This window comes from Elaeis guineensis, chromosome 5 (assembly GCF_000442705.2).
Source record: "Elaeis guineensis isolate ETL-2024a chromosome 5, EG11, whole genome shotgun sequence".
Classification (NCBI taxonomy): domain Eukaryota; kingdom Viridiplantae; phylum Streptophyta; class Magnoliopsida; order Arecales; family Arecaceae; genus Elaeis; species Elaeis guineensis.
This window is the reverse complement of record NC_025997.2, coordinates 38,375,767-38,399,313: the sequence shown is the minus strand read 5'-3', so window position 1 is coordinate 38,399,313 and position 23,547 is coordinate 38,375,767. Positions and strand designations below refer to the sequence as shown.

The following is a 23,547-nucleotide window of genomic DNA, read 5'->3' as shown; positions in this document are numbered from 1 at the left end:
CTGGGTTGTAACAAAATCTTGCCAAAAAAAGAAATCGGGAATAAGGCAAAGATATTACCAAGAATACGCACAGCAGATGGTTGCAGACTAAGTAATGGTTAATGGTTTGAAGGGTTAAACAGATTAAATGGCCACTTAGGCACATAGTTATCAACATATACAGCCTGACGAGGTAAGTCATTGCTATTAATAACTAATTAGTTTTACAAATTACAAAGTGACTTTTAGTGTTTTGGATGTCTCATTCAGTTGCTTAACCATTTAATAATCCATTGAAACACATAAAACCACCAAAATATTTAATGATTGGAGAACATTTAAAAACCATATAAGCAATTTGATAGCGTCAGTCCAACACATGCTCCTTAAGTTTCATCTTCGGGACAGAATTTGAGACTATACATGATAATCTGGAAAATACATAACAGAAAGAGGGAAACACTTAACTTTCATTTATGAAAAAAATAAAATAAAATAAAAGGGTAAAATCTCTCAGGAAAACAAAATTAGGTTAAATACTTCAAATAAAAGTCTAAAATAATGGAGCAAAACTGACCCAGAGCATAGAGCTGTGCAGAAATTCAATGTCCTTCTCGCTTTTCCAGTTATAACATGTGTACAGGCACTTCCTTCACAGGTTACAGTGCCTCTGAGTTCTATAACTATCTGGCATAACCAGCAAGCATTATATATCATTAATAGACAAATGATGTGCAGCTATTTTAAAAGAAAAGTTATGACTTTTAAAGTATATCTATGTCATTAATGCTTCTAGACATTGAAGGTGCTTGATGAAATAAATATAATTGAACAGGGAATAGGTGTGATTGTTATACCCATTAGTCACTAGTTTCCTAACCTTGTTTCCTTAAGTGCGATGGCATTATCATGTCCTCAAATTCCTTAGGCACTAGAGACACAAAAAAAAAGGAATTTTTTGAATATTGCACTCTTTTAGGATTACCACTTCTGTACTGCACTCTCTTAGGATTACTACTACTGTTTATTAACCACTGTAACATCAAAGTTCAAACTAATGCCAAGCATTCTATAACTTCCCCAAACAGCTATTTTAAATTATTTTATTGTCTACTGTAGGAAATAGCTCCATCTCCATTTGTTTAGAACATAACCAATGAATGACACGAGAAGAATGAAGAACTAAGACCAACATGCATTGAACTTATCTTAGGTTCCTAACAGAGACAACTAGAATGAATGCTTCAAGCCACAAAAAGATCAACTACCCATAAGCAGTTTTTTTGGGAAATCTACTGCCTGAAAGGGTGCAGGAAGATGACTTGACCATTATTTACTTACGAATTTCATCAGAAATCTTTATTCAGCTTTGTTAGTTAATCAGTTAAGTATTTCGGTTCAAATAACCACGAGAAATTCTCCTCAACTATGTTTCTGATTTTTTGGTTGTTTACACATCCGTCTTTTCCTTTCTTTAGAAGAAGGAAGAGAAAGGCACAAGCTTGTGCACAAACTACTGCTTCAGTATAACAATGAAGAACCCATGGCATTTTGATTTATTCCATGTATTTCAACGATAATATCTAGCACATTTTCTTCTTTGCAAACTTTTGAGGGTTAGGAGGATAGGCAGTCATGAGATCGCTAAAGAGTCAAATGGCAAGAAATGGTAACAATAACCACTAGTAACATGTTAAAAAGTTTTCACCCAACAGTCCCTTGAACTTTTCTATTTCTTTCCTGTTATTTCCCAATTGGTATTGTAAAATAATTCTCAAACTGCATGTTATCAACCAATAATGCATATCTCCACAGTTGTGGCATAAAATAATCAATAAAGTAAAGGATCCTATGATAATAGGTAATTTCTTAACAACCTTTATATAGAGATTGAAGATTGGATGACCCAACAGGAAAAGATCTCACATATCTGTATCAAATTTTAAAGCTGAAGTACATCCACACTAAAATATGACAGAGGACCAAAAGAAGTGGCCGAATGTTATTACAAGTTTCCTCTTTCTTTCCACATTCTTTTCCCGAATTGCTAATATGATATAAATATACAGTAAAAGTAGTAACCAATAATTAAATATGATCACCTCCACTTTAATAGCACCACTTATATGAACTGCAAACCAGTCGTAATAAATGTGAAGCAAGATCCTTCCCAGATGTCCTAGTGTCCTGAAAATTTCTAGAAGGGACATTACCCAACTCTTGTTGCTCCTCAAGTTTTTTGATCAATAACTGATGGTCCTCTATCCAAGCAATGAATTTAGCAGGGGCCATAAAGCTTTCTATAAAGTACCACTGTGTCGGTTTCCATACCCAAAATATATCCCTATTCATTTAAAATATTTTATCAATTTAGCATTCTGATTAATTTATGAATATCTTGAATAACTTAGATGGATAACATGGTCACTCACATTAAAAATTATCATATAACCTGTTTAGACTGTTTATAATCCCCCTTCTTCCAATATTGATTTTCTTTTTTAACTTAAAACATATATCCGGTTCTCATAGAGTAATAGGAACATTTATACATATAAAGCAAAAAATTATCAAGATGACTGAAGAGTTAAGACAACCACAAAATAAGCAAGATTGTATGGCTGTCAAACTGATGCCGAGAGTTAGATTGCATATATAAGCCAAAATTCCACAGCCATGAAGTTTTACAGAAATGAACATACAAAATGCAATAACAAGTATTACCTTTGTAAGGCATGCTTTTTTAGCATCATCAGCAATATTCATGAACATGACTGTCGGACAATTTCCTTTTAAAAGCAGATCATCATTGATATCACCTACTCTGTTTCCTTCAGCATGACATATAGAATCTTTTAGAAATGCCCTGACTGACTGCTCACATCCAGAGTTTCCTAAGGAGCAACTCTCACAAACAATATCTTGATTTGATTCCTGGCAACAGCCAATAAGATGACCACCTCTAATCCTCTTTGATTTTAATGAAGACAATGTAGCTTCCCAGATCTGCCTCTTCACTCCTTGTCCAAGAGAACACCTACCATCGGTATCATACTCATTTTCTGCCTGCCCTAAATCAGCTCCATTGCTATGGCAACCCACATTATTCAAAGCAACCAATTTTGCACAGGCTGGCACCATAACAGCATCAGGAGGAACACCTGAAAATACAGACATGTACATGCTGAACTAGTGGTAATAGTAAAAGACTTGTCAACACCGAACTAGTATGACCTTTGTAAGACATGTACATACATGACTGTATAAGCTTTTTTTGTTATGTTTCATTATAAGAGTAAAAGACAAGTAATGTAGCATTAGAAAGAAAAACAAATACTGCTAGCTAATTCTGCAAGTCATTGTCAAGTAAACTGATTCAAACTATTTTTTTGTTTTGTTTTCTTATTCTCCTCCTTTAGTAAAAGATAAAGTTTATAGATTTCCCAAGTCAAAAACTAGATATATTTTTGGTTTTTAGATAAACATTTTTAATTTTTTATCTATATTTATAATAATAAGCTTTCCCCCTAAATCAGCACCTTGTAAACCCCCATATTTAATACAAGCCTCATGCAAATCTCATGCATCTTCACATCCATGAAGCTGGCACACAGAGGTGCCTCAAGCTGAGTTGAGGGCTGCTTGGGAGGGCTTGGTGTATGCTGTCACCACCTTGAGGGCCGATAGAGTGATTTTGGAAGGGGGCTCCAGGACAGTGATTTCCCGGTTGACTTCTATGGCCAAGCTCCCATATGGCGATCATCCCCTACTGGCAGATGCTTGGAGACTCATTGTGCAATGCTCATGTTGCCTGATTACGCATGCTTACAAAGAGGGGAACAGTGCGGCACCCTATGTGGCTAAGTGTATCGAAAGTGTGTTTTGGGCATCTGTAGTTGACATTCCCCATCGACTCCATGTTTTGATTATGTCAGTTGCTTATAGATGTATTTACACTAGAGCTCCTTAAAGTATCCAGCTTCAAAAAAAAAAGGGTAGTACATAGAAAATTAGCTGAAGGAGTATATGTTAGCTTGCATTACAATAAGATCAGGAAACTAAATGCAATTGATCATCTTTTTATTGTGAAGAATGGAGCAGGAACAGATTCCTCCCTCCCTAAGTGCAATTGATCATCATCCAAGCATTTTTCACTTCAGATAGAGGGTTACCTATTGAACATAACTCCCAGCTGAGATGGCTTCATATAAGGATTGACTGGTTGAACAAGTATTATAACTGGTTGTTAGCTTGGAATCAAGCCTCTAAAATGGTGTTATATTAATAGCCAGGACAAATTTATGCAATTGGAGCCTGTTGGTTTGACCTGTATGGCCAGTTGGCTGGCAGGGAGATCTACCTTACTGATTGCAGCTCAACCTTATGTGACCAAGCAACAACCTCCAAAATTCCTCTAGACTTGCAACAAGTCTAAATGAAGGTCCCACATGATAACTTTTGAAATGGAATGTTGTTTTTCTAAGGAATAGTCCCACATTAGATAAGTTAGCAACTCTAGTTGGCCTTATACACTCATAGGTCCATCCACCTACTAGCTTAAACTTTTGTGTTGGACTTTGACATCGTATTGGAGCCCACAATACTTCTTGCCTACCAATTCCTCCATGCTCCCACTCACTGATCGTGTCTTGCTCCTCTTTGGGTTCCACTCCAGAGCTCTACATGTGAGAGGGGGTGTTCAGGTTTAGTCCCACATTGGACAGGTCAGGGACTCCATTGGTTTTATGCACTTATGAGCCCATCTATCTACTAGCTTAAGTTTTTGGGTTGCACTTTCATCTCAATGACAAAAATTAGCCAAAGAGACATACAAAACACAATCCTACAAGGGAACTAACTCTAACAAGAATAGGCATCCCAGATATGTCACTAGAGAAAAATGATTTGAGACATAATATTGTATGTCTAGCATGGTGCAAACAAACTTCCAATATATGCTCTCCTTTGTTGATGTCCACGGAGTAGGATGCAAAGCCCAGTTCGGATGCTGATCATCCTAACCACAATATCTCCTCCAAACATGAGAGTTACTAAAGTTTGAAAGTTAAGGAGAAGTGAAAGGAAAGAAAAGAAGCCACAGTGAATCAATAGCTACTTTCTAGATAGTGGACTTCATCTATGAAGGTGATTTCTGGTGTCTTAAAAATCTTTCACGAACATGACCTTCTGTTAAGTCCTCTAACTTGTTCCTCCTGCCACTTCTACATTCCATCAAGGCCATATGGAGATATTATACATGTCTGGATGTCCAAATCGGAAGGAAAAAAAAAAAAAGAAGATAATGGCTAGAAACCACACTTTGTGTAGCTAGATCATTACATACCTTCAGCTTTCTGTCTATCTATGGAACAACCATGGTTCATCAATTTTTGTAACTGAGAAGTTTTCATTTGGTGGCTGTCTGGAACGATATCAAGGTTGCTCAGAGATTCATACTTTGAAGTATCCCTTGTCATAATTTCTGTAAGTCCAGGAGTTTCAGAAGGAGCATTACTTGGTGACTTGGCGTGTGACTTTGAAGAGGAGCCCAGACTAACATGTTTCGAAGAGTTGACAAAATTCATAAGATCCTTTTTAATTTGAGAAACCATAAGTGTGGAACCACCAGGATAACATAACACCCTCCTAATATCAGCTTTAATGGGTAGCCTTCGAGTTTTACCTCTGCTATTCACCTCTCCTACTGAAATGAAACCCTGCAATGCATCCATCAACCATAAAATTGAAACATCATGATTTTACGTGGCTGAAACCTTTGGCATTTTAAAGCATAAGAACACTTCTTGAGTAAAAGAAAAATATATATGTACAGAACAAGAGTGATGGAGAATTTGCAGCTCCAAATCGGCAATAAGAGTATTCTTGTTCATAAGTTGTTTATTAGTTCAATATGTCACATTGACTGAATCTAGTTTACTTTCAGTTGCATATTACAGTTCAATCCAGAATGTTACCAGAGAAGATATTAAATTAATGTGTCCTGGCACTTGAGTTTAAGAATGTCCTATTTGAAAATCTTATATACATCAAATAGAGACTTAAAGAGAAGAAATTAAGATCCATAAAATACATTTTAAGTCCAAAGCATCTTAAAAATAAATAAACTAAATTAAACTTCCTTTGACCTGCTCCATGATGTTTTTCCTTCTGAAATTATAAATGCTTTTTGCAAATATTTGGTCTAACAGAAGCATAAATTCTTTCCATTGCATAAGATGAGAGTATATTATATCTCTTATGAGGTATTTTCTGTATATTTATGTTGACCCAAGGTTGAAAGGTGGACGTCATAGAGTAAAATTCCAAAACAGATCATTGACTCATTAACTCTCATGTACAAATGCACGAACACATTGAACACATTATGTATGACACTATGACTAGGTCCCCACAAAAAACAACCACATATTCTATGGTCCATGTAATTACCTGTTTGAGCCAAAATCCTTCAGATACCTCATCTGCCCAGCAGAGAAATGTTGAAATCCCCACACTCTGAAGCCTCTTACTCAATTCCTTATACAAGAGCTGACCAATACCCTGGAGAAAATAATGTTAGTTATACGGACTTGTGGCTTATTAGACAAGTTTATTGAGCAGAGAAGATCTCTAAAATGTGAAAAGAAGCACTTTTAAAAAGGAAAGATTTGGTATCTTTAGCCACCACAAAGGTCATAGATCAGGAACTGCAGTATTATTTGGGTATCTAAAAGAGCAAATGTAAGGACAATAACATCATCAACAAGATTGTTGTTCACTGCTTAGTGAATTAGATGACAGGAACAGCATTAGTTGAATACAGAGGGCTAAGTAATCACAATGATGACATGGAAGGAAAAAAAGATATCTAATTGGCACAAACATACATACATATTTATGATGTAAAAGAAAAGAGAAAAACATGTGGAGCATTTCTTATCAATATATGTCAGTTTCTTTGGCAAATAACCTGCAAAATAAATATTTTACATGGAGAAGTCCCCAAATTTCAGCTTTTGCTCAACTTACATCTAAGAAATGCATTAGAATCGACATCATTGCTGTGATAACTTGGGTACACAATTATCATCATCAGGAAGATGACCCATGTTACATGTTTTTTACATAAGCAAGCCATGTATTATGCTTTAGTGAGTATAAATTACTGTCTTGCTTTCTTATTGGTGAAACTCTCTGTTCAATGGTCCAACCATAGGCAAATTTGATATATTTGTGTCCTCAACAGGTGATTAGTATCAGATATGGAACCTGTGCAGAAGTTTCTATTTGAATGTCAAGATCTGCCATCCTCTTTCTTCCGAAGCAGATAAACTCATAATCTCACATTCTGTTGCTTTTCTCACAATTTCAACTATGGCAGTAAGTGCACTGTGTCGTTTGACGGTGATTGGCATGGGCAAAATATCACATATGAAGCTTATTAACTATACAGAAACAGAAATAATTATGAGGCTATGCCTTTGCAGATGATAATGTTTGGTTATGATATCTGATGAATCTGTCAGAAACTTGTAGCTGCATCATTATGGAGTCACTTAGTTTGATGTATGTTCCTGGTCAACTTTCATATTAAAGGCAAAGTGTTTTCAAAATATAACAGCTATATCCATATGTCAATGTACAGCCATGTGATGGGTTATCTTGAATTTGGGAATTTACCATACCAGAACCTGTCTCTGAGTCACAGATATGACCCAGCTGCTTGCAGTTTGCATTGACACCCTGCATAGAAAACTATGGATATCGGCTGCCTAAAATATGGTGCCTTTGAACATTGGAAGGTGTTCCAGTAACAAAACCATCAATAGTTGAATCTTGAATGAACTTAAACCTTATCCATTAAGTGGCCATGTCAGTTTCTTGAACTTTTTTTACAGAAGATCACAAGTACTACATTACTTAGACAAAGAAATCACATGCAGCTATAAGAATAAAGCAGAAACTGTGGTCCATACCTTCTTTTGGTTGTTTGAACTGACAGCAGCAAGAGGTATTTCAGCATATTGTGTGTCAGTAGGAATTATTTGATATGAAATTGCAGCTATCACCTATACCAAAAAAAGATGGATTTACAGATAAAAATATCAGAATACTAAACACAAGTTCAAGTATTTTGTGAAATTGATAATGAAAAGGCTGTCACTGCAATTTTCTGTCAGATTTTCTTATGTATTTATAGAAATATTTCTGTTTAGTTTCTACTGTCGACTATAAGTACTCAATTAGTGTGCATCACCTGAAAGTGGTACCTGATCAAAGGTTATTTTGAATTTCAGATGTAACATAATGCTCTTCATATTAGCTTGACATGCTACTTCGACCAAATAACTGTTTCTTCATTATAGTTTCTTCAACGAGGCATTCAGCATCCATAGGAGACAGGTGTTAATCCAAATAGGGAAAATTTTATTACATCCATTATATTTCTCTGAATCATAAGAGAAGTCCACAATCTGTCTCATATGAAACCAACAGTAGAACAATTCCAAGTCATATTGCAAAGATTTGGATCATAAGAACTAGATCTCTCATATGAAAGCAAGAGGATAAAAATTCAAAGTCATATCGCAAAGATTTGGAAAATGGTTCTACAGCTGTCTGACACTCTGACCCACATAAAATTGTAGTAAAAGACAGGCAAATAAGTACAGTTGGTCTCTGAAGTCTAAATCATGGGCACTATGGACTCATCAGAAACAGAACCATAAACCCAATTATGGACTCAAAAAACCTCCATCAATCCTAAATTATGACCTAAGAAAACCTTAATCTAAACAACAAATAAGAGGAAAAACTTGGCAACCGAATGAATTACTGAATCACCAGGCTGTATGATATGCATTCCCTGACAAACACTGGATCCGGGATGGAATTTCAAACTTTGATCTCAATTCTCAACCCTCTTTTACCGCATCTTTTGCACCACTACTGTCTTCTAATTTAAGTATGTTCTTGTCAAAAACTGCAATTTACTAGAGAAGCCAAGTTCTAGTCTTGTTCTCTATCCAACCACCCACCTGCATGATGTGTTTAGAACTGACTTCATAACTTACCATACGGTAGCACTTTGAACCTTCACCATTCCAAGAGAAACTGCATTAGAATGCATTATCTTTAGCCCGAAATGTAACAAGCATCAAAACTCAGGTTTATCTTGTTCTCTAGGTGACTAAGTCCTTTTCTCCTATTGTTGGGTATAAAATACCCACAGCCGGAACCCTCAACAGAATCAACATCAGCAAGTGCAGCTCCGCCTGGACTCCTACGGGAGCTGGGCTCCACCGACGACATCAGCGCAGCTCCGTCCGGACTCCTACGGGAGCCGGGCTCCACCACCGACAGCAAGTGCAGCTCCGCCCGGACTCCTACGGGAGCCGAGCTCCACCGACGACATCAGCGCAACTCCGCCCGGACTCCTACGGGAGCCGGACTCCGCCGCCAACATCAGAACAGCTCCGCCCGGACTCCTACGGGAGCCGGGCTCCGCTCTCAGTATCAACTGGTGGTAAGCTCCATCCGAACTCCTACCAGAGCCGGACTTCTCCCTTAACTTTGATTGCAGTGCAGCTCCGCCCGGACTCCTACGGGAGCCGGGCTCCACCGACGACATCAGCGCAGCTCCGCCCGGACTCCTACGGGAGCCGGGCTCCACCGCCGACAGCAAGTGCAGCTCCGCCCGGACTCCTACAGGAGCCGAGCTCCACCGACGACATCAGCGCAGCTCCGCCCGGACTCCTACGGGAGCCGGACTCCGCCGCCAACATCAGTACAGCTCCGCCCGGACTCCTACGGGAGCCGGGCTCCGCTCTCAGTATCAACTGGTGGTAAGCTCCATCCGGACTCCTACCAGAGCCGGACTTCTCCCTTAACTTTGATTGCAGTGCAGCTCCGCCCGGACTCCTACGGGAGCCGAGCTCCACCGACGACATCAGCGCAGCTCCGCCCGGACTCCTACGAGAGCCGGACTCCGCCGCCAACATCAGTACAGCTCCGCCCGGACTCCTACGGGAGCCGGGCTCCGCTCTCAGTATCAACTGGTGGTAAGCTCCATCCGGACTCCTACCAGAGCCGGACTTCTCCCTTAACTTTGATTGCAGTGCAGCTCTGCCCGGACTCCTACGGGAGCCGGGCTCCACCGCCGACAGTGAATGCAGCTCCTCCCGGACTCTTACGGGAGCCGGGCTCCGCCGACGACATCAGCGCAGCTCCGCCCGGACTCCCCCGGGAGTCGGGCTCTGCTCACGACCCCTACCGCCAGGAGGACCTTACCCGGACCCCAACAGAAGCCGGGCTCCAGCCGTTGCCGAGCTTCAATCGACAGATCCGCGCCCCCTGACAGGCCCTCAAAACGGCCACGACCCTGCTCCACTTCCTGTGGCAGACTCCGCGCAGTACCATCATTCCCTGACAGGCCGCAGTAACCATAGCCGCCCTGCTCCACTTCCTGTGGCGGACTCCGCACAGCTCCACTATCCCCTGGCAGGCCACAGTGACGGCCACGAACCTGCTCCACCTCCTGCGACGGATACCACGCGATTCTCCTACCCGCTGACAACGGACGCTGCTCCACCCCCCGTAACAGACTCCACGTGGCGGGCTGAGGTGATGGCCATGTGTCTGCTCCACTAACTTCCGCAATCAATTCCCCTGACCGTGGGCGGCCCACTACCAGGCGGTTACAAACGTCGCCATCAATCCGTTGCCTCCTCCGCCTATAAAAAGGGGATCCAAATACGCTATTCTTTAAGCTCATTCTTCCTTATCCCAAAACTCTGCTAAATTCTCCGTTCGAGCACTCCATTCTTGTTGAGGCAGAAAACTGACTTGAGCGTCGGAGGGTCTTGCCGGAGCAACCCCACCTCCGGTTTAGACTTCCCTTGCAGGTCCCGACGGCGACCGCGGCTTCCCCGACTCCAGCTTCTCCGGCGCAAGCGGATTTTTGCACCAACAGGATTGGCGCTAGAGGAAGGGTCTGTGTCTTCGCAGCACCCTTGTTCTTGAAGAAGCGCTCAACGGACCCGCTTCCGGCCATCTCTCCGTCATCCACTCCTAATCCTCCCCCGCGAGATCGACACTCGATGCCTCCGCGCAAGGCGTCCACCCGGCGGTCCACGGCCTCCGCGGCCAGATCTCAGGCTCCGGCCTCCCCTCCCGTTTCTCAGCCTCCTCCTCCTCCCCCTCCGGCGGCGGCGGTCGGCGCGGAGCAGTTTGACTTGCTGGCGCAGCAGGTCAAAGGCCTCGTCGAGGCCGTACAAGCAATGCAGCAGCAGCAGCCGCAGGCGTCGGCGCATCCGGAAGGGGCATCTCCGGAATGCCAGAACCCGGCGGTGGGGCGGGCCACCTGGGCCAGCCCCCCCGTCCTTCCTGGGAAGGCGAATCCGAGGGTAGAGAGCCCTCAATCGGACCACGACTCCACCCCTGGGAGATCTCTGCCCCCGTTCTGCCAAAGGACCCTCGAGACTCGGAGTCGAGAGGACTTCCTGGACCGGAGGCTCCAGGAGATGAACCGGCGGATCGAAGAACTCCGCCATGCGCCTCCCGCTTATGGTGAGGATATCTGCACTGACCCTCCCTTCTCCCAAATGATTATGCAGGAATCGATCCCGCCGAATTTCAAGCTCCCCCAGTTTGAAAGCTACGACGGGACGTCGGACCCGGTGGACCATCTGGAGGCCTTCCGAACGATGATGCTGCTTCATGGTGCTCCCGACGCCATCTTGTGCCGGGCTTTCCCGTCTACTTTGAAGGGAGCAGCAAGGAACTGGTACTCGGCTCTGAAGCCGGGTACCATATTCTCCTTCGATCAAATGAGCCACCAATTCGTGGCCCATTTTGTCAGCAGCCGGCGTCCCCGGAAAGGTTCGGAGTCCCTCATCAACATCAAGCAGAGGGAGGAGGAGTCCATCCGGGCCTACGTCAACCGCTTCAACATCGCGGCGTTGGAGGTCCGGAACTTGGACCAGTCAGTTGCCATGGCCGCCCTGAAAGGTGGCCTTCAGAAGAACGACCTCTTGTACTTCCTGGAGAATAAGTACCCCAGGAATTTTGCTGATCTACTGGCTCGGGCTGAAGGATACGCCCGAGCGGAAGAGGCCTTCAAAATGAAGGACGAAGAGACTGCGAGGGAGCGTCAGACGGGAGATTCTGGTAAGCCCGCAGTCGAGAAGAGGCCAAAGGAAGCCCGACCTCGCTCCCGATCCCCTCCTGGACATAAGCACGCCCATACTCCCCCCAGGGCGCGCAGGCAGAGAAGCCCGGACAACAGGTTTCGGCGGGGTTCCCCGCCAGGAAAATTCCGCAACTACGCCCCCCTCAACGCCTCGAGGGCCCAGGTGCTGATGGAGGTCAGGGAGCAGCTCCCTAGGCCAGAGAGGATGCGCACGCACCCCGGGAAGCGCAACCCCAACAAGTTCTGCCTCTACCACCGCGACCACGGCCACGGCACCGAAGAATGCATCCAGCTCCAGGACGAGATCGAGGAGCTCATCCGGCGAGGTCGACTCGACAGGTTCATCCGCCGCAGGCCTGAGGGTAGGGGAGACCGGCCAAGAGCTCTCCCACCGCCCGAACTGCAGAAAAGGGAGGAGCAGCCCGGGGACCGGCCTCCTATCGGGACCATCGACTCCATCGCCGGAGGGCCTCAAGGAGGAGCGGGAGAACTGTAAATGTATCACTTACTATTTCGTTTTGAATCTACTCTTCTTTCTAGCTAACGTGCCCCTCCTACTTAACATGGATGTATTATGACTGAATATGACCCCTCCAAAAACAACGGCCATGTCGGGAACAGGAGGAGGACCTCGTCCTGACATGAGCAAAGTCAAAGGCCCGGTTCTTTTAGACCAGATGGGGGGAGAGGCCTTGCAACGCCCTAATGTGCCCCCACAGCCCTGTTAGGGACAGGAGGAGAACCTCGTCCTAACTTGAGCAAAGTCGAAGGCCCGGTTCTTTTAGACCGGACGGGGGGAGAGGCCTTACAACGCCCTAATGTGCCCCCACAGCCCTGTTAGGGACAGGAGGAGAACCTCGCCCTAACTTGAGCAAAGTCGAAGGCCCGGTTCTTTTAGACCGGACGGGGGGAGAGGCCTTACAACGCCCTAATGTGCCCCCACAGCCCTGTTAGGGACAGGAGGAGAACCTCGCCCTAACTTGAGCAAAGTCGAAGGCCCGGTTCTTTTAGACCGGACGGGGGGAGAGGCCTTACAACGCCCTAATGTGCCCCCACAGTCCTGTCAGGAACAGGAGGAGAACCTCGTCCTGACATGAGCAAAATGGAAAGCCTGGACTTCTACGGGAGCCGGATCCCTACGCCAAAGAAGACTTCACCCGGACTCCTACGGGAGCCGGGTTCCGCCGCCAAGGAGACTTCACCCGGACTCCTACGGGAGCCGGGTTCCGCCGCCAAAAAGACTTCACCCGGACTCCTACGGGAGCTGGGTCCCGCCGCAAAGAAGGCTTCACCCGGACTCCTACGGGAGCCGGGTTCCTACGACAAGGAAGACTCCATCCGGACTCCTACGGGAGCCGGATCCCGCCGCAAAGAAGGCTTCACCCGGACTCCTACGGGAGCCGGGTCCCTACGCCAAAGAAGACTTCACCCGGACTCCTACGGGAGCCGGGTTCCGCCGCCAAGGAGACTTCACCCGGACTCCTACGGGAGCCGGGTTCCGCCGCCAAAAGGATTTCGCCCGGACTCCTACGGGAGCCGGGTCCCTACGCCAAAGAAGACTTCACCCGGACTCCTACGGGAGCCGGGTTCCGCCGCCAAGGAGACTTCACCCGGACTCCTACGGGAGCCGGGTTCCGCCGCCAAAAGGACTTCACCCGGACTCCTGCGGGAGCCGGGTCCCTACGCCAAAGGAGACTTCACCCGGACTCCTACGGGAGCCGGGTTCCGCCGCTAAAGGAGACTTCACCCGGACTCCTACGGGAGCCGGGTTCCGCCGCCAAGGAGACTTCACCCGAACTCCTACGGGAGCCGGGTTCCGCCGCCAAAAGGACTTCACCCGGACTCCTACGGGAGCCGGGTCCCGCCGCAAAGAAGGCTTCACCCGGACTCCTACGGGAGCCGGGTTCCTACGACGAGGAAGGCTTCACCCGGACTCCTACGGGAGCCGGGTTCCTACGACGAGGAAGACTTCACCCGGACTCCTGCGGGAGCCGGGTCCCGCCGCAAAGAAGGTTTCACCCGAACTCCTACGGGAGCCGGGTTCCTACGACAAGGAAGACTTCGCCCGGACTCCCACGGAAGCCGGACTCCGTCAGCCACTCCTGCAGCAGGGGTTAATAATGGCGGCGAAACCCGGCCACACGACAAGGACGGATGAAAGGGAAGAGCCCCCCCCCCGCGACGACAAGTCGAACGACAGGAGAAGGTCAACAGACGACAGCATCATGTTATGCGTGGACGAGGTAACGCAAAGCACTTTTTTCCATTTCCCATATGCATACTACAGGGCCAGGACGGCCAGGGAAAGAAGAGCAAAACGACAAAAAAAAAAGGGGGTGATTACATGAAGACAAAAGAACTCTAAGGAGGCCCTGCTCCCTCCGCCCTAGGGTTATCACTCCCATCCCTCGACCAGGACTGCCTCAGGCTCTCCACTGCTTCTTCTAGTTCTTCCTTCTTCCGCAGCGTATCCTGGAGCGCCTGACGAAGTCGCCGACTTTCAGCCTCCGCTTCTCGACGCTGCTTCCGCAGAACTTCGGACTCCGCCTCTGCGTCCGCGACGGCCCTCCGCTCAAGCGCCAGTTGGATGCTCACTTGTTGAAGCTCGGCTGTCTTCTCCCCAAGGGAGACAAAAATCCCCTCGACAGTGCCCCTCAGGGCTAGGAGCTCTTCGGCATCTTGGGCGTTGGCAAGCTGCGCCCTAGTAACCAACTGCCTCTGGAGACGAACGACCTCGTCCGCCGCTTGACGGAATCTCCCTTTGTACTCTTCTACCTGCCGGCGCCAGCTGGCCCGCTGCACATCGTGGCTCATCTCAGCATCTTGAAGCTGTTTCTGGAGGTCGGAGACCTTTTGTGACCATATTTGTTCATCCCGCGCCGTGAGCCGGGATGAGTTCCCTTCCAGCTGGCCGATCCTCCTCTTCGCAGCTGACAGCTCCACCTTAAGGGCGCTGATCCTAGCTTCTTGAGCCCAAGTTCGGTCGCTGGCGCTCTTCGTGCATTCCTCGAGCTCCTTTGTGAAGTTCGCCTTCCTCCGGCTGTAGTCCATGATTGCCTTCACTTGGAGACTCCTGAAGTGGGCGGCCTCAGCGGCGGCCTCGGAATAGCATTTTTTCGACTTGCGGAGCTCGTCCTCCGACTTTTTCAACTTCTTCGTCAGGTGGAGGACCTCCTTTTTAGCCGTTGGATAGTTGACTTCAGCGGGACCCCCAAGGGCAAGGGGAGTGCTTCGGCAGGACACTGCCATCGGAAGAAGCAAACGTCAAAGACCAACTCATTACGAGAAAAAAGGCAGAAAAGAAGGAGCAGGGGGAAGGAAAGGCCATCCACAATAAGACGTTCGACTTTATTGATTAATTTTGAAGACAAGCGGAAAGGAAATATGGCGACAAAAGAAAGATACAAGATCGGAGGTCTCAGACCTCGAGGGCAGGGGGTGGAGAGCTCGGCGCGGGGGGTGCGACTGCGGTAGCGGCGGACGAAGGGGCGGCCTCGTCGTCAGACTCCTCCAAAAAGCCGAGATCAAGGTCGGGGTATCTACTGGCCACCCTCTCTCGGCAGAGCTCGAACCCCTTGGTAAACGCCTCCAGGCCGAACTGGACGTTCAGCTCCCTCATCTCCGCGGAAGCCTTGAACTCCTCCACCGCAAGGGTCCTGGCCTCCGAGACTAGAACCGGAGTTTGCTCGGCCAGATGGGCGACCTCGGCCTCCGCCTTCCTCGCCGACTCCTCCAAGCTTCGTCTCTCCTCCTCCCGGGCTCGTCTTTCCTCTTCCCGGTCTTGTCTCTCTCTCTCCAGGGCCTCCCGGAGGGCGGCCACCTCGGCCGTCTTCGCTTGAAGACGAGCAACCTCGTCTTGGCAGCGCTCCTCCACCCGAAGAAGGTCCCTTCTCATGCGGCCCGACGCCTCGACATAGGCGAAGAGCTGGTGCCCGATCTGCAAGGACAGATAGAGAATTACAACAAAGACCGAGCAACTGTGTAAATAAAAATTCGCTTACCTCAAGAAAGGACCCCAAAGTGTCCCAGGCCCGCTGCTCGGGATCGGCGCGATCGATCCTCTCCACGACGTCGGACAGAATACAACCATCGAGCAGCCGCCAGATCAGAGCCTTGTCGTTGAAGGGGTTCTCCGACCCCCCTCGGAGCAGACGGACTCGTCTACAGCGGCTCGGTGGCTGCTCACCCTGCGGGCCACCGATTTCCTCCTCCTCCCCGCGGCGGGCGCCTCCGTGGGGCGAACCTCCGGAACGGGGACCCCAGTCGGCGGGCTCCTTGGGGAAGCCCGGGGGGCCGCTGGCTCGGCATCCGAAGGAATGTCGATGGCCGAGGTCGCCTGGACGGGCGCGGCCAGGCTCGTCTCCTCCACCCTGGCCCTCTTCGCCGAACCGGAGGTCGTCGCGCCCTTCCTCTTCTGGGCTCTCATAGCCTTGGCGAGCATCCGCGTGGCTTCGGCGTCCATTGCTAAAAAAAAAAAAAACAACACAAAACAGGAGAAGAAAAGAAGAAAGAAGAAGCAGCATCGATCAGTCCAGAGTCAAAAAAAAAAAAAAAAAAAAAAAAGAAGAGAAAGAAAAAAGAAGAGAAAGAGAGAGAAGAAGAAGGCAAGAAAAGGAAAGATAAATACTTGCTGGATCCTGAGGGCTCAAGCCGATGTTGAAAAGAAGCTGCTCCCTCAGAAGGTTAGGAAAGGAAGGAGCGGAATAACTCAGAAGCTTCTGGACAGCCTGGAGGTCGTCCTCTCCTAGGCTGGGAGCCCGGCGGACGGAATCCCTCAGAGACCCCCAAGGGGGCAGACCTAGTTCCAGGGTCGGGCAGTAGACAAAGAGAAATTTCCCCTTCCAGTTGTGAATCGAAGAAGGGGCGCCCTTCAGCAACCCCTTCTTACCGAACTGGGGGGAGAAGTACCACCAGTCCTTCGCTGAAGGATGGCGTTTGAAGGTGTAGAAATGTCTGAACAGGAAGAGGGATGGCTGGACCTCGGCTATATGGCAGAGAGAGAGAAACCCTATCAAAAACCTAAAGGAATTCGGGGCGACAGAGGCGAGAGAAATGTCTAAGAAACGAAAGAAGGCGGCAACAAAAACAGGAAGCGGAAGCCGGAGTCCGGCACGGAATGCCTCCTGGTACAAACAAAAGCGACCAGGAGGGGGAGCGCTGGCCCAGTCAGAGGGGCCAGGAAGGAATCCCGTACCGAGCCCTTATCAGGAGGAGTTCGTCCGGAGTCGACGAACATGGAATGGCGCCCGGTGCGAAAACCGGGCGAGGCCCTGCCCCGAACGCGGGTTCGTCCGCAGAAACGGGGGCCTAGGGGTTCGAAGCAGAAGAACTCCCAGAACTTACGGGGGCAGAAGAGTCGGAAGACATTTTTTTTGGGGGGAGAACCTAAAGGGTCCTAGAAAGGCAGACCGAGAAGGGAACGAGACGCCAAAGGTCAACTCAGAAGAAGACACAAAAGAAATGAAAAGAGGAGAAGCCCCTAGGCGGTAAAAAGAAGAAGGATGGCACTAACCTATCTTGCTCTGGGGGCCTGGGGAGCGAGAAACGGAAGGCGCCTACGGCTCGAGAGGGCGTTCGCTAGAGCAGACTCTCGGGGAGATGACAGACGCCAGCAAGAAATCAGAAACGGAGTGGGACGCCTGAAGGGGGGAGGACGGGTTTAAATAGACCCTGGGATCCGGCGCCATAATGATCTCGAATCCCCCCAGGCCAGTCCGCATCCGACGCGTGTCCCACTCCCCGTGGCAGACGGCTAAAGGCGGCTGGCGGTTAGCAGGGTCATAATTGCGCCGTACCTAGGCCAGCGTACCTGCGGGGTCTTCGAAGCGTCCTCTCGTACCGCCCCAATTCGAAAAGACTCCAGCACGCGCTCATTTAATGCCAAAATATCTGGGAGCGGCAGGGCGCGGGATTCGAAGGGACGGTTCCGGCTGTACCTCTGTGTACTTCCTTCGTTTGAAATTCAAAACTCGGATGTAAGGGGACTGGTGTTGGGTATAAAATACCCACAGCCGGAACCCTCAACAGAATCAACATCAGCAAGTGCAGCTCCGTCCGGACTCCTACGGGAGCCGGGCTCCACCGCCGACAGCAAGTGCAGCTCCGCCCGGACTCCTACGGGAGCCGGGCTCCACCGACGACATCAGCGCAGCTCCGCCCGGACTCCTACGGGAGCCGGGCTCCACCGCCGACAGCAAGTGCAGCTCCGCCCGGACTCCTACGGGAGCCGAGCTCCACCGACGACATCAGCGCAGCTCCGCCCGGACTCCTACAGGAGCCAGACTCCGCCGCCAACATCAGAACAGCTCCGCCCGGACTCCTACGGGAGCCGGGCTCCGCTCTCAGTATCAACTGGTGGTAAGCTCCATCCGGACTCCTACCAGAGCCGGACTTCTCCCTTAACTTTGATTGCAGTGCAGCTCCGCCCGGACTCCTACGGGAGCCGAGCTCCACCGACGACATCAGCGCAGCTCCGCCCGGACTCCTACGGGAGCCGGGCTCCACCGCCGACAGCAAGTGCAGCTCCGCCCGGACTCCTACGGGAGCCGAGCTCCACCGACGACATCAGCGCAGCTCCGCCCAGACTCCTACGGGAGCCGAACTCCGCCGCCAACATCAGTACAGCTCCGCCCGGACTCCTACGGGAGCCGGGCTCCGCTCTCAGTATCAACTGGTGGTAAGCTCCATCCGGACTCCTACCAGAGCCGGACTTCTCCCTTAACTTTGATTGCAGTGCAGCTCCGTCCGGACTCCTACGGGAGCCGAGCTCCACCGACGACATCAGCGCAGCTCCGCCTGGACTCCTACGGGAGCCGGACTCCGCCGCCAACATCAGTACAGCTCCGCCCGGACTCCTACGGGAGCCGGGCTCCGCTCTCAGTATCAACTGGTGGTAAGCTCCATCCGGACTCCTACCAGAGCCGGACTTCTCCCTTAACTTTGATTGCAGTGCAGCTCTGCCCGGACTCCTACGGGAGCCGGGCTCCACCGCCGACAGTGAATGTAGCTCCTCCCGGACTCCTACGGGAGCCGGGCTCCGCCGACGACATCAGCGCAGCTCCGCCCGGACTCCCCCGGGAGTCGGGCTCTGCTCACGACCCCTACCGCCAGGAGGACCTTACCCGGACCCCAACAGAAGCCGGGCTCCAGCCGTTGCCGAGCTTCAATCGACAGATCCGCGCCCCTTGACAGGCCCTCAAAATGGCCACGACCCTGCTCCACTTCCTGTGGCAGACTCCGCGCAGTACCATCATTCCCTGACAGGCCGCAGTAACCATAGCCGCCCTGCTCCACTTCCTGTGGCGGACTCCGCACAGCTCCACTATCCCCTGGCAGGCCACAGTGACGGCCACGAACCTGCTCCACCTCCTGCGACGGATACCACGCGATTCTCCTACCCGCTGACAACGGACGCTGCTCCACCCCCCGTAACAGACTCCACGTGGCGGGCTGAGGTGATGGCCATGTGTCTGCTCCACTAACTTCCGCAATCAATTTCCCTGACCGTGGACGGCCCACTACCAGGCAGTTACAAACGTCGCCATCAATCCGTTGCCTCCTCCGCCTATAAAAAGGGGGATCCAGATACGCTATTCTTTAAGCTCATTCTTCCTTATCCCAAAACTCTGCTAAATTCTCCGTTCGAGCACTTCATTCTTGTTGAGGCAGAAAACTGACTTGAGCGTTGGAGGGTCTTGCCGGAGCAACCCCACCTCCGGTTTAGACTTTCCTTGCAGGTCCCGACGGCGACCGCGGCTTCCCCGACTCCAGCTTCTCCGGCGCAAGCGGATTTTTGCACCAACACCTATTTAACCCATTCATCATTAAATTCAAAATAGAGTAGAAGAAAAAGAACACCAAAAAACCTCAAGGTCAACAACATGAAGAAAAGAAATGTAGCAAAGATCAAATAAATGTACAAATAACTACCATTATTCATATCAACTCTCACAAGTTTACTTATGACAATGCTCACAGCAAGTGTCGTATCTATTTCAGGTGTGATGCGAAATTAAGGGAAATGCTGATAGCATGTTTGTCCTAGACTAACAAAGAAGAGCATGTTGCTCACAAAATGAAAATGGAAACCAGTAAAGGATATGTCCATCAACAGAAGTTCTATATTTACCACTGGTAAGCGGAAAGAAGAATTGGTGCAAGAGTTAATCCATGATCTCCACCTTCCATCCAAATCAGTTCGAGTCAGCATGCAACTAGGGATCACAATCAACTCCAAATTAGAAAATTCTTACTTAATTTTGCAAATTACTTAACAGGAAAACCAAATAGTTGCTTATTGAAGTCTTCACCCACGAATCTACTGGCTCTTGGAAGTTTGGCATGGTTCAGTTGGTTATAGTATCTGCTGAGTGCACCCTAAGCTGTATCACTATGTCCCACAATCAAGTTGCTTCCCCCTCAACCACAAAAAAAATAAAAATAAAAAATAAAAAATAAAAAATCAAGATAAAATGATAATTGGTTTCTGCAAACCTTCCCCAACAATTTTGTCTAACTAGAATGCCAAGTGGTATTATTGCGGTAGCAAGTTGCCCAGGTCAAACAAAATGTTCCCCAAGACTGACCCAATTTAGACCAAGATGAGACCTAGACCTAACTCCACACCAAGGGGAGGCAGTATTCAACTAGTTCAAATAATTAAGTTCAGCCACTGATTCACCCCCTTAAAACAACCCAATCTACCAAACTCTAGGGTGCGTGAGTGTATGTGCATTGGTTATATGTAGACCCCAATTCTGGATCCAATATGATATGGTCTGATATGTATTAAGCATGTCTTACCTTATGATTCAAGCCACAAGCTTTGAAACTCAATAAAATAAGGGAATTAACAATATTCCAAAGTAAAGTGCTTTTTTCGGTGGAAGAACACGTGGGATAATAACCACAGGTTGATGATCAATTTCGATCATTCTTAACCCCTTAGATTGTGTAGATTTTACACCACAGAAATCTAATCTTCTGCAGTGACAACACAGATAAATAGTCATGTAGATAAATAGTCCTTACTCCTTAGTTTTACCTAAACTAGTAGCCGGTAATCCAAATCTAGATTATTTGTTATGTCAACAGGCAATATAGGAAGGTTTTTCAACAAAATTGATTTTAAATGAATGTAGAGAAATAGTTCTTACTTTCACCTAAACTAGTAACTGGGAACCCAAGTCTAAATCCTTTGTGACATCAACAGACCTTGCAACCCTTCTAGATTAGTTAGCTGATTTTTCTAATTTTACAAAATAGAACATGCACTACAGCTACCTACAAATGGACTCATGTAAAGCACCTAAAGTTCAAGATCAAACCAACCAAATTAATTTGGATAGAGCTTACCTGTCCAAGGCCTTTGACACAATCTGATTTCAAAATCAATGTCCTATATTTTCTGCAGAAATGTGAAACGGAAGTATATGAATGTTAGAAAAGATTCAGAAATACATGAACATTAGAATGGCAAGTATCAAAAAATCATCACCATTTATCATTATAATATGAAAAGCTGACAACAATAGATCCAGGTGAGTCATGACCAGTGTTTATATGAGTACATATCGACAACAGTACAAATATCCTTACCCATTGGACACACATCTCTCAAGAAATTGAGATTTCTTTCCAGTATTTGCAGCATAATTCATTGAAGGAAGTTCTTTGATGTACAGCTTCAGTACTTCCTGGAAATGCAAAAAATAACAAAAAAAAAAAAGATTTAATCAAACTCTGAAGAGAGGGTGATAAACAAATATTATGTATACAGAAAAATCAATTACGGCAACATATCAAGCTAACAAAAGAAAGGCTCCACGATAATTAAAGCAAATATGTAAACCAATAAAAACCAACTTCATGAAGTAGGCTCAGTTTTCTACAACTGTCGACACAAGATTTCTTCAAGATTGTTTGCTAATTCAGAATATCAGTTGCAAGTAATAGGAACAAGAATGTCTTTGAACCAACGAAATGCTAAGGGAAAAGGTTCATTAATCACATTCTGGCAGAAGATTTTTTGCTGATCACGATAACAAAAATATAAAACTGAAGGAAATTTTACACGGAATCAGTCCAAACAACGTCTATTGATTGGTCCCAAACACTACCATAGTACACTCACAAACCTAACATCTTTTTGTTGATCACATGGACAATTCCGTTAATAAATGCATGAGGCTTTACCAGCCTCCATTATAGCATGTTCTTGTCAATCTTCAAGTGCCTGTACTGAACACAAACAGCTAGAAAGTAACCAGATATTCAAGCTACCTGAATTTTCTCAATTTCAAAATAATATCACCTCCTATAACTTTACATGCCCTGCTCCTCAACAAGCTAAGAGCAAGAAATTTTTGGTACCAAAGAAATTACCTGAAGCAGGGATTTGCTTCGGCTATCCACGTCTTTAGGATTCAGGAGCGAGAAAGAATGACCCTCCAGAGGGAACCGTTCCCCACCTTTAATCAACAAAACATCAATTCATCAAAAAAATTTTATTTTAAAAAAAGGGAAAATTTTTATAAATATGTTCCAAAAACTGATGTAGGGGTTACATGGTGATATGCTTGCAATCAATAAATCATGAAATCATCACACTAGCGTCCATTTCGCTAAACCTTTATATCTCACTTCTAAAGAGGATAAAAAAAGATTTTGACAAGAAAAGATAGACAGAGGCCAATACCACTATCATCAGATTTCCGTGGCGTATATCTCTTTCTATCATCCACTGCACAAACCAATAGCCACTCAAAAAAGTTTAACAATATTTTTTTTTATAGGGATTAAAGGATTGAGAAAGGTAAGCAAGGATCTGCCTGAAATTTTGACTTTTGCATCATTAGAAACAGAAATGAGAAGATTTTTCTCGCTCGATTCACAGACGATCCCCTTTCCTTCTATCTGGACCTCGCAATTTCCTGCAAAGCAGTGCAATCAAGGCTTTAATCAGACAAAAAAGCGGCATTTGGCAACGATTAGGGTTCCGTGGCAATAGTTATGTTCATCGCTTATGCGTGTTTTAGGGTTTACGGATCACCTATGGAAATGGGGGAAGGGGAAGAGCGCTTGGTTCCGGCCATGGGCATCGTGGCAGCGAAGAGTTCGAGCTTCGAAATAAGAATTTGAGGAGGCGGTGGGACAATTTCACAGGGCGGGAAGAGGCTCTTCGGATTTTATCCAACCTGGACTGGAGGAAATATCTTACAGTTGGCTACGTGGCAAATAGGTGAGGTGCGGAGTAAACCACAATACCACATGACACGTAGCACTCTTTCTTAAAGGGGATAAAAAAAGAAAATTTGATTTATAAATTCTCCTTCCTCGATCAAATCTAATAAATTTATCAATTTAATATTTATTTTAAA

At 47.2% G+C, this 23,547-nt stretch overlaps 1 protein-coding gene across 4 annotated transcripts in view; it reads right to left on the bottom strand.

The window, feature by feature from the left end:
• Nucleotides 1-23,344, bottom strand: part of LOC105045373 (uncharacterized) — a 29,409-nt gene extending 6,065 nt beyond the window's left edge. The window contains exons 1-12 of one of the 4 annotated variants that reach the window (XM_073257904.1): nt 23,220-23,344; nt 22,999-23,100; nt 22,866-22,910; nt 22,553-22,638; nt 21,767-21,864; nt 21,524-21,575; nt 7,956-8,048; nt 6,430-6,540; nt 5,495-5,696; nt 5,324-5,401; nt 2,704-3,140; nt 557-666 (exon numbers count right to left, since the gene is read on the bottom strand). In XM_073257904.1, the coding sequence (XP_073114005.1) occupies nt 557-666; nt 2,704-3,140; nt 5,324-5,401; nt 5,495-5,696; nt 6,430-6,540; nt 7,956-8,048; nt 21,524-21,575; nt 21,767-21,864; nt 22,553-22,638; nt 22,866-22,910; nt 22,999-23,100; nt 23,220-23,268 (1,463 nt within the window). In that variant the 5' untranslated portion in view covers nt 23,269-23,344. Of the gene's footprint in view, nt 1-556; nt 667-2,703; nt 3,141-5,323; nt 5,697-6,429; nt 6,541-7,955; nt 8,049-8,249; nt 9,062-20,297; nt 21,484-21,523; nt 21,576-21,766; nt 21,865-22,552; nt 22,639-22,865; nt 22,911-22,998; nt 23,101-23,219 lie in introns of those variants that run through there. The other 3 variants (XM_010923631.4, XM_073257905.1, XM_073257906.1) reach the window with 3 other exon arrangements.
• Nucleotides 23,345-23,547: the final 203 nt, after the last annotated feature.